Source organism: Ornithorhynchus anatinus, chromosome 10 (genome assembly GCF_004115215.2).
Source record: "Ornithorhynchus anatinus isolate Pmale09 chromosome 10, mOrnAna1.pri.v4, whole genome shotgun sequence".
Taxonomy (NCBI): Eukaryota; Metazoa; Chordata; class Mammalia; order Monotremata; family Ornithorhynchidae; genus Ornithorhynchus; species Ornithorhynchus anatinus.
In genome coordinates, this window is record NC_041737.1 from 8167068 (window position 1) to 8178458 (window position 11391).

Sequence of the window (11391 nt, forward strand, 5' to 3'; positions counted from 1 at the left end):
ACAGATGAGGTAAATGAGATCCAGAAAAGTGAAGTGATTTGCCCAAGGTCACCCAGCAGACAAGTGGTGGAGATGGGATTAGAACCCAGGACCTTCTGACTCCCAGGCCCGTGCTCTTTCCGCTAAGCCACGCTGCTTCTCAGGCAACGTATGTTGTAGTCCCAGTCCTATTATTTTTCTGCTGTGTTACCTTGGGCAAATCACTTAAACTCCCTGAGGCTTCAGTTTCTCATATAAGCTCGTTGTGGGCAGGGAATGTGTAAAAAATAAATAAGACCGTGAGCCCCACGTGGGACAACCTGATGACCTTGTATCTACCCCAGCACTTAGAACAGTGCTTGGCACATAGTAAGCACTGAACAAATACCATTATTATTATTAATATTATTATTATTATTAGTCCCCTGCCTTTTCCATTAGGGCACAAGGCCTCTCACCCAGAAGCAGAATTCTAAATGAGAATCTAGCGTCACATCTGGTTCTCACAACTGAACAACACCCTGGCAAGCTGCCCCAGCCCAAGGCTTAAATCAAATTAACAAGTTTGAACAAAAGCCAGCCATTCATTTTACGGGCATAATACTGTCAGTAGGGGAAGAAAAATCCTGTAAATGCATTCTAAAATGGAACCGGACCATTACTCCGTGATTAGGTCTGACATCCTGCTCCCCTTACGATGCTACCTTACGGCATTCCAGATCTTCGGATGAATGCCTCGCGTGTCCATTGCAGGATGGTGGCCTCGGGTTTAATGGACTGAGTTGCAACCGGAGGCATATCGAGCTCGATCGCGGCCGTCTTTTCGATACACATTGAGTCTGGCTGGCCAGTGGTCCAATCGGCTCCTCTCGCATCCCGGCACACTGACACGTTTTAACCTTCCTTCCCAGGACTTCCGCGGTCCGCTGGTTGTAGAGGAACCTGGCAGTGCCGGACTGGGATCGCGTCGCAAGACCGGAATGTCGTTCAGTATGTTGAGAGTCACACATACAGCTGAGTGGTGAAGAGCAGGAGAGTGGCGTGGCCTAGGGAGAGAGGACGGGTCTGGGAGTCAGAAGGATCTGGGTTCTAATCCCAGTTCTGCCACTGCCTGCTGTGTGACCTTGGGCAGATCACTTAACTTCCCTGGGCCTCAGTTACTCACCAGTAAAATGGGATTAAGACTGTGAGCCCTATGTGGGACAGGGACTGTGTCTGCTAAGAGAATGGGAGAGAGAGCGGAAAAAAAGAGAGAGAGCGAGAGAGATGTTAAACGGAGGGGCGGATTGCTTAGAATCCGCAAAAGATTTAAACTGAAAGAGACGGTATCCATCAGGGCTAATTTAAATCAGTCCATAATAAAAATAAATCTGGTATTTATTAAGCTATTTTTAATATTTCAATCAAAAGAGGATGGGGGAGCAACTAAGATTTTAGCAAGGAGGGCTCAAGTGTATAGGGATGCGGTAATGAAGGAAATAGGGTGGGGAGATAATAACAATTCTAACAATTTGTTACGGGCTTACTACGAGCCCAGCATAGTTCGAAGATCCTGGGGCAGATATGAGATAGTCGGATCAGACACGGTCCCCGTCCCACAGGGAGCTTTCATCTCATCATCCTCTCTTCTCCATCCACCATGCCCTCACTGCCCTCTGGCATATGATCAATTTTTTTTTCCTAGAGAGGCAGTGTCTGAGTCTCTCGCCTCTCCCTCTGAGGCCGTGAACTCCATGAGAGCAAGGGCTGTGATCCAATCTGATTGCCCTTGGGACATTACCTGGTAGCTAGTAAATGTTTCATAAATACCAAAGGACTCTTCTTCCTGTTAGGAGAGGCAGAAGAAAAATGCCACAGCCCTGGGCACATGGTATGAGGACAGAGACAAGAAGATAGACGCAGGGGAAGGACTCTAGGCCAATGAGTTTCCTTCAAGGAAGCCGCTCCACCTCCCAGGGATGTTTAGATTCACGGCTTCCAGGCCCTGGTTCGGAGTTAGGACCAGAGCCAGTTAATTTGGGGATGCAGCCAAAATGTGAGACGTCGTGATTTCTCGGCTGGAAATTCCGGGATTTCAAAGCCAGGAATGTCTGCGGACTTACTGATAGGGGAAACCCCAGTGAACTTTATTTTTCTTCTTTAAACACTGAATGCAGGTTTCTGACACTGGATACGGACAGCTATTTTCCCAACCAGGACAGGACACACATAAACACACTCATGTTCCCTCTCACTCTTTCTTGTTTTTTTCTCTCTCTCTTTCTCTCACACACACACCTACAAATGCCCACACCCACACACATAGACATACCCCCGAATATTGACAGGTTTCACTTGCCAACCTCAGTGGTTCGGCTCCTAGAAGACCAAAAGTTCCTTTTTTATGGTATTTGTTAAGCGCTTACTATATGCCAGGCACTAGTCTAAGTTCTAGGGTTCATTCAAACTAATCAGGTTGAACACAGTCCATGTCCTATATGGGGCTCACAGTTTTAATCCCCATTTTAAGGATGAGGTAACTGAGGCCCAGAGGAGTGAAGTGATTTACCCAAGGTCACACAGAAGAGGCAAAACTGGGATTAGAACCCAGGTCCCTGTGACTCTCGTGATGTATCCACTGGATGTATCCACTTGAGAAGCAGCGCGGCTCAGTGGAAAGAGCCTGGGCTTCGGAGTCAAAGGTCATGAGTTCGCATCCCGGCTCTGCCACTTGTCAGCTGTGTGACCGTGGGCAAGTCACTTAACTTCTCTGTACCTCAGTTCCCTCATCTGTAAAATGGGGATTAAAAGTGTGTGAGCCCCACGTGGGACAACCTGATGACCCTGTATCTCGCCCAGCGCTTAGAACAGTGCTCGGCACCTAGTAAGCGCTTAACAAATACCAACATTATTACTTCAATGCTTCTCCAAATACCAAATGGAGAAGTTAAGACCTACACAGCTTAACTCCCATCACAACAGGTGAAATTCAAAATTAGCGGAGAACAAACAAGCAGAAGAACTCTGAGTTCACAGTTCACAGCTGAGTTCTCGGATAACTCAATGCTTCTCGGTTATTGACAGAATATGCAGTTCAAGCACATTTTGCAAGGCTCAACCTGGAACTGTTTAAAGTTCACAGGTACTAGGTTTACTGGCAATGAGCAATTAGCGGAAACCTAGGGCAACTGTAAACTTCGAACAGTTACAGCCCTCTGTAATGCAAATAAACTACTGACAGTAGTGATTAAGAAGCATTATGAGATTCCAGATTAGAAAATCATGGTTTATCAAAACCATATCCCAGGGGCACAAAGTATATATTGAGAATCGAGCATGGGAATTCAGAGCTGTGATTGGCAAAGAAAACCTGTATACACACCTGTTTGTGTGGGTGTATGTGTGTGCATAAACACACACGCGGGCATACTCACCCGTACCATATGGAAGCGTACGCGCTTTAACAGGTGTCTCGCCACACACTTGGAGGTCTACAGATGCTCATATGAATTAACACCCACAGCTACAGAGAGCCACACATATATACAAAATAACACAAGGATAGTCACTTATTTACATAAACAGCAGCAGCATGGAAGCAGCATGGCCTAGTAGGAAGAGCCCGGGCCTGGGAATCAGAGGATCTGGTTTCTAATCCTGCCTCTGCCACTTGTCAACCGTGTGACACTGGGCAAATCACCTAACTTCTCTGTGCCTCAACTCCCTCATTCATAACATGGGGATTCAATGCCTATTCTCCTTCCTAGTTAAACTGTAAGCCCCATGTGGGATCTGAGTGCTTGGCACATAGTAAGTGCTTAACAAATACCATCATTATCTACCTTAGCGCATAAAGTGATTTGCGTGGCATACAGCAAGCAAATAACAGATTCCACATGGAATATCATTATATATACAGCTCCATGATACATGCTTTGAACACAAACACATACACAAAAGATACAAAAGATGCAGATCCACAAAAGACACAGACACACCCTCTCACATGTGCACATGCACAAATACACACACAGATGATGCTCCTGGCAGTGTATGTAGGTGCGCCTGAAAAGATCAACAGTTCTCAAAGACTTCATGCAGCAGTGTTTTCCTTGTTGCCCACGGGGTCTGACGCTGTATTTCCTTCTCAGCGTTACAATTTTCTAAGACATTCATCCCAATCTCAAGTGTTGAAAGCTGTCTTCTGCCGTCTCCAACTCCCCGGAGTTACACCACAAAGTTGGAGGTTTTGCTTCATTACGAGGTTTTGCTTCATTATGTCTTTAAAGGGTCCATCCTTTTTTATGGTTGCAGTGATAATAATAACTGTGGTATCTGTTAAGCACTTACTCCGTGCCAGGTATTTTACTAAGTACTGGGGTGGATATAAGCTAATTGGGTTGGACGCAATTCCTGTCCCATGTGGGGCTCACTGTCTCAATCCCCGTTTTACAGATGAGGGAATTGCGGCACAGAGAAGTGAAGTGACTTGCCCAAGGCCACACAGCAGACAAGGGGCAGAACCGGGATTAGAACCCATGACCTTCTGACTTGCAGGCCCGTGCAGTTGCTTGGGTATCCTGCTTGTCATTCATTCTCTTCTCATGTCCCATCTGGTGACGATGTGATATGAGAAGCATTTTTTTTATAGGTATTGGTTAAAGGCTTACAACATGTCAAGCACTGTTCTAAGTGCTTGGGTATCAATCGACCAGTGGCATTTACTGAGCACTTACTGTGTACAGAGCATTGGATTAAGTGCTTGGGAACGTACCATACTGGTGGACACTTTCACTGCCCACATTGAGTTTATAGTGTAGGGCAGGAGACAGACATTAAAATAAATTACAGATATTTATGCAACTGCTGTGGGGCTGAGAGTGGGGGTGAATATCAAGTGCTTAAAAGATGCAGATCCAAATGCATAGATGATGCAGAAGGGGAGAGGGAGTCGGGGTAATGAGGTCTTAGTTGGGACAGGTCTTTTGGAGGAGATATGATTTAATGAGGTTTTGAAGGTAGGGAGAGTGGTAGTCTGGCATATTATGGAAGGGGAGAGAGTTCTAGGCCAGAGAGAGGATGTGGGAAAGAGGTTGGCAGCCAGATAAGATTGAAATACAGTTACTAGGTCGGCATTAGAGAAATGAAGTGAGCGGTCCCGGTTATCGAAGAAAATCAGCGAAGCTAGTTAGGAGGGGGCCAGCGGGTCGAGTGCTTTAAAGCCAATGATAAGGAGTTTCTGTTTGCTGTGGAGTTGGATGGGTAACCACCGAACGTTCTTGAAGAGTGAGGAAAGACGGACTGAATTATTTTTAGAAAAATGATCTGGGGAGCAGAGTAAAATATGGACTGGAATAGGGAGAGACAGGAGGCAGGGAGCTCAGTGAGGAGGCTGAGTCAAGGTAGTCAAGGAGGAATATGCCGAGTGTTTGAATCGGCAGAGTAGCAGTTTAGATGGAGAGAAAAGGATGGATTTTAGCGATGTTACCAAGGTAGAACTCACAGGAACTGGAGACAGATCAAATGTGTGGATTGAATGAGAGAGACGAGTTAGGGACAATGTTGAACAGGCTTGTGAGACAGGGAGGATGGAGGTGCTGTCTACGGTGATGCAAAAATCGGTGTGTGGGCGGAGGACATGATTTGGGTGGGAAGGTGAGGAGCTCTGTTTTGGACATGCTGAGGAGTCGGCAGGACGATCAAGTCCTGGGGACGGGAGGAAATGCGCAACTGCAGAGGAGAGAGGGCAGGGCTAGAGAAGTAGATTTGCGAATCATCTATGTAGAGATGGTAGTTGAAGCCATGGTAACAGATGAGTTCTCTAAGGGACTGGGGGTACACAGAGACTAGAAGGGGATCCAGAACTGAGCCGGCGAGAGGGTGGGAGGTAGAGGCAGAAAAAGTGGCCAGAGATAGGAGGGAAATCAGAAAAGGACAATATCAGAGAAATCAAGGTTAGGTGACGCTTTAAGGAGTAGGGTGTGGTCCCTAGTGTCAAAGGCGACTGAGAGGTTGAAGACATGCTGGACAATAATAATTTGTTAAGCGCTTACTATGTGCAGAGCACTGTTCTAAGCGCCGGGGTAGATACAGGGTCATCAGGTTGTCCCACGTGAGGCTCACAGTCTTCATCCCCATTTTACAGATGGGGTCACTGAGGCCCAGAGAAGTGAAGTGACTTGCCCACAGTCACACAGCTGACAGGTGGCAGAGCCGGGATTCGAACCCATGACCTCTGACTCCCAAGCCCGGGCTCTTTCCACTGAGCCACGCTGCTTCTCTAGATGAGACAACTAGTCAGAGACAGAGTCTAGAGACAGTTGTCTCTAGACAACCGGAGTGTCCGACTTTTCTATGATTTCGGTCCAAATCTATTACAGATCCATAATTGACTCCTAAGGCAGTTCCACCCAAGGTCCCCTTTGTACCACTGAAGGGCAGGTGGGCACCATGGGAAGCAGCACGGCCTAGTGGATAAAGCACCGGCCGGGGAATCAGAAGGACCTGGGTTCTAATTTCGGCTCCGCCACTTGTGTGCTGTGTGACCTTGGTCAAATCACTTCACTTCTCTGTGCCTCGGTTATCTGTAAAACGGGGATTAAGACCGTGAGCCTCAAGTGGAAAAGAGACCGTGTCCGACCCGATCAGCTCGCTTCTCCCCCGGCGCTTGGGACAGTGCCTGGCACGTAGTAAGCGCCTAACGAATACCATCGGCATCCCCACGAACCCGGTTAATGACAATATGGTACCTGTTGAGCGCTTACTATGTGCCAAGCACTGTTCTAAATGCTGGGGTGGATATAAATTATCAGGTCGGACACAGTCCCCGTCCCAGATCGGGCTCACACTCTTAATCCCATCTTTTCCAGATGAGGTAACGGAGGCCCAGAAACCGATGTGACTTACCCCAGGTCACAGAGGGGACAAGTGACGGAGCCGGAATTGGAACCCGTGGCCTCCTTGGCTCCCGGGCCCGGGCTCCGTCCAACAACACCATCCCGCTTCCCACTCACCCAGGGCAAAGACACACATCCAGAATCACTTTCTCTCATTTCCACCAGGCCAAGAGCTCATTCCGCTCCGCCTGGCACTCCCCACCCTGGCTTCCCTACCCACGGTTTTCCAGGATGGCCGTGTCCGGGGAGCCGGGTGTAAAGGCCCCCGTGTGTAAGGTGTGGGCACGGTTAATCGCTCGGGTTTGTGACCTCGGGAATCTTCCAGTGGGCGGGAAAGGCCCGACCCCGCAGGACCTGGGATTTACGCAATAAACCGTGTGCTCTTCCCGGGCGGGAAGGAAGCCAGGGACACTGGCCCCTTCTCCCCCTCCACCCCCCCACTCCTAATTCCCTCCATCCCTCCCTTCCTTCCCCATCCCAGGATCCCGCCTCTCACCCCTCCGAGCTGAGTCAGCCAAAAAAAGAGGGATGCCCCGCCCGGTCCTGGGAATTTCCCGGCCGCGCACATAAAGGTCCGGAGAGCCGGGACAGACACCCACATCGCCCAGGCCTGCCAGACCTGCCAGACCCAGACTCCGACAGACAGACAGATCTGCCCGCCATGAGCCGCAGCCTCGACCTCCCCTCTTCCTCCTCTTCCCGCTCCCCCTCCCCGGGGCTCCCCCAGAAGCTGCCGCTGCTGCTGCTGCCGCTGCTGCTGCTGCTGCACGTGTCGGCTCAGCGCGCCCAAGGTGAGAAGCGCCCTTGGCTCCTTCCGTCCAGGGCGCAGCACTGGCCTAAGCGTTGGGCGACCACGGGTCGGGGACGAAGAGAGGCCATCCCCGACCACAGGGGCATCAGCGTCTAGAAGGGGGGAGGGGGAGACGCGGGACGGGGAGGGATGGAGGGAGAGGGATGAGGATGGAGAAGGAGGGAGGGAGGGAGGGGTGGAGAGAGAGATGGATGGGGAGGGAGGGCGGAATGGTGGGAGGGATGGATGGATAGATGAATGGATTGATGGATGGATGGATGGATGGATGGATGGATGGATGGATGGATGGATGGATGGATGGAGCGGGAAACAAGCAGGACAGAGGAGCAGAGAATGGAACGGGATAGGACAGGGATAGAACGGGACCGAGCTGGGCGGGATGGAGCGGGAGAGCCCAGGCTTGGGAGTCCGGGATCGTGGGTTCTAATTCTGGCTCCGCCACGTATCACCTAGGTGACTTGGGGCAAGTCGCTTCGCTTCTCTGGGCCTCAGTTACCTCATCTGGAAAACGGGGGTGAAGACTGTGAGCCCCACGTGGGGCAACCTGATTAGCTTGTGTCTACCCCAGCGCTTAGAACAGTGTTTGGCACATAGTAGGCACTTAACAAACACCATTATCATTATCATTATTATTATAGAACGGGGATGGAGCGGGAAAGGGACCGAGCTGGGTGGGAGAGCACAGGACAGAACGGGGATGGTGCGGGTTAATAATGATAATAATTATTATTATTGTGGTATCTGTTAAGCCCTTACTAGGTGCTGAGCACTGTTCTAAGCGCTGGGGTAGATACAAGCTAATCAGGTGATCCAAAAAAGCGTTCACAGTCTCAATCCCCATTTTACAGATGAGGTAACCGAGGCCCAGAAATGCCAAGTGACTTGCCCGAGGTCACACAGCAGACAAGTGGAGGAGCTGGGATTAGAACTCACGTCCTCTGACTCCCAAACCTCTTCCCCTTAAGCCACGCCGCTTCTCCAAACAGGGAGCAAAGGAGCTGGAAAAATTGGGGTTGGAACATCGCCCCCCCAACCGACCTCGGGGCTGGACTTGGGGGGGTTGGCAGAAGGGGAGGGGAGCAGGGCAGCTAGCTTTGGGGGAGCAAGCCTGGCTGGGCGGAAGGAGGCCAAGCGCTTAGTACAGTGCTCTGCACGCAGCAAGTGCTCAGTAAATATGATTGAATCAACGAATGAATCAATGAATCAGTGAACGAACGAGCACGTGCTCTAACGGGATTCACTCTTCACAGCTGCCCCCCAACAATTGCTCCTGCCCTCGGAGCTGCGCTGCAAGTGTGTTCGTGTCACGCAAGGGATCCACCACTCCAAAATTCAAAATGTGGAGGTCATCCCCGCGGGACCCCACTGCTCAGAAGTCGAAGTCATGTAAGTGCCCCCTCACCCACCCACCCAACCACCCCCGCGTCCCCCAGCAGCTAGCCATATAAGCCCGGAACTCAGACCCATCCACTAGTTATCATTATTAAGGACTATCCTGGATGTAGAGCGGCGATCCAAAAGGGTGACAGCACGCAATAATAATAATAATCGTAACGATGGTATTTGTGACGTGTCTACGACGTGCCAAGCGCTCTTCTAAGCACTGGGATAGATACAAGATAATCAGGTTGTCCCACGTGGGGCTCACAGCCTTAATCCCCATTTTATAGATGAGGTAACTGAGGCTCCGAGAAGTTGAGCGGCTCGCCCGAGGTCACACAGCAGACAAGTGGCAGAGCCGGGATTGGAACCCATGACCTCTGACTCCCAAGCCCTGCTCTTGCCACTAGGCTATGCTGCTTCTCTACTCTGTGCGTGGTTTAGTGCATCTTAGTGCTCTTGGGCAGGTCCCTTAACTTCCTAGGCCTCCGTTACCTCATCTGTAAAATGGGGATGGAGACTGTGAGCCCCACGAGGGACGGGGACTGTGCTCAACCTGATTAGCTTGCACCTACCCCAGTGCTTAGAGCAGTGCTTGACACATAGTAAGTGTTTAACAAGTACCATCATTATTATCAAGTGCTTAAGAAATACCATTAAGAGGGGGCTGGAAGGGAGGGTTTGTGGAAAATAGTGCTCAAATAGTACTGGTAATAATGTGAATCCATGTATTCAGGAGCATTATTGACAATTTGAAGCACAGCGGTATTGAGGTGGAAAAGTGTCCAGTTGGCAGCTGTCTCACATATATCTACTCTCTCCTCTTAACAGAGCCACCCTGAAGAATTCACAAATTGTCTGCTTGAACCCCCAAGCCCCCCTGGTCAAGAAACTCATCAAGAAACTCCTAAACAAGTAAGATGTTCAGTCAGTGTCTGAGACCTGCTCTAGAGTTGCAGGGAGGATTTTCAGCCCCTGGGGTGGGGAAGTTGCACTGGGGGCGGGATCACACTCACCCCCAACTTTTGCTTCTCCACCGTTTCGAACTCCTCACCAGAATCAAAACCAGCATAAAACGGATCACGTTGCAGAAGCATTCCGTGCCGTTGTAACGCGTGGGGCCGGGATGCCTCTGGGATTGCTAAAGATTTGTCTAGGCAGGCCGATCAGATAATTATCTGAGAGGAGCCAACAGGCAGTCTGGCTCATTTGGGTCCAACACATTCAAGAATCCCTCCGTTCCTCCATTACAGAGTGGGATGTCAGAATTATCTGGAGAACTGACTCCATTCTGCGTGTCACGTTGCGTGTCGGGATGCTGTCAGAGGGCCCCTCGCCTGTCACAGTGGGCCACATTCAGACACCCTCCGCGCCCCCCCAACAACCCGACTGGCACGAGGGCGGGTGGATACGATGAGGACGGATCACCTGATTTAGCTATTAATGGAAATCACTTTCTTCTTCCAGAAACTGAACAACAGCCTGCTGAGGGAGAAGGAGAACAAGAATCCATCATTCAGAAGGTGCCAGACCGAAAGAGAAAAGGGAACCGCAGGGAAATGTGAAATCCGAGTTTGGGAAATACTTTAATTTATGTTATTTATCCTTTACAAGGGTGTTTTCTATTGCTTTCAAGTTAAATTTTATGTTTCTAAAGAAATATATGTATGAGATTCATGGGGTTTAAATATTTATTGAAAAGATAACTTATTTTTGACTATTTTCTAAATCATTCCTATTTATTATGAAATCTAAAGAACTGTATTGTTCTAATAACCTATGGACATTTTATGTCTACCTTGTATGGCATACTGTCATTTCTGTGTGAAAGACACAATGATGTTTTAGTATCTATTGTAAAGAAATTGTCATAGTTCTTATGAAATAAAAGATTTCCTTAAGTACTCCAGGTTTTGTCTGGTCCTGTGAAGGTTTTTCTATTCAGTTCCTTCAAAACCTGCACACTCTTGTCAATGTGGTGTCATTTCCATACTTAGATACGCTAACTGGGAGCCCCTGTGACTGTCTTTAGTTTATTAAATTAAAAGTAAAATGGCAATGTGATTCATTTTCTGGGAATTATCCCAAAGAAGTCATTTGGCTGAGGGGAATGTTTAAAGCTATTATGCCTGGGGATTTGTACTGAGAACTTTCCAAGTTCCACCATATTTGTTTGCATAATTTCTGCCTGTTTTTTTCCACCGTTAAGAGAGGGGTGTGGCTATTATGTTGACCATATTTGAATTATCAATCAATCAATGATATTTATTGAGTGCTTGCTATATGCAGAGCACTGTACTAAGCACTTGGGAGAGGACTAGTGCTGATAATAACTATAATAACTAG

The 11391-nt window shown here is 48.9% G+C and overlaps 1 protein-coding gene across 1 annotated transcript; it reads left to right on the forward strand.

The window, feature by feature from the left end:
- Positions 1-7458: 7458 nt before the first annotated feature.
- LOC100080367 (permeability factor 2-like) lies at positions 7459-10954 on the forward strand. The gene is made up of 4 exons (XM_029072970.2): positions 7459-7645; positions 8916-9051; positions 9877-9960; positions 10513-10954. Exons 1-4 carry the CDS (start codon positions 7516-7518, stop codon positions 10517-10519), a joined length of 357 nt encoding a protein of 118 aa, XP_028928803.1. The 5' UTR covers positions 7459-7515; the 3' UTR covers positions 10520-10954.
- Positions 10955-11391: the final 437 nt, after the last annotated feature.

Excerpts from the sequence above, each read along its gene's own strand:
- LOC100080367 (XM_029072970.2), top strand. The coding sequence starts at position 7,516 with ATGAGCCGCAGCCTCGACCTCCCCTCTTCCTCCTCTTCCCGCTCCCCC. Across the intron at positions 7,646-8,915 it reads GTCGGCTCAGCGCGCCCAAG|CTGCCCCCCAACAATTGCTC; the intron begins GTGAGAAGCGCC and ends CACTCTTCACAG. Across the intron at positions 9,052-9,876 it reads TGCTCAGAAGTCGAAGTCAT|AGCCACCCTGAAGAATTCAC; the intron begins GTAAGTGCCCCC and ends TCCTCTTAACAG.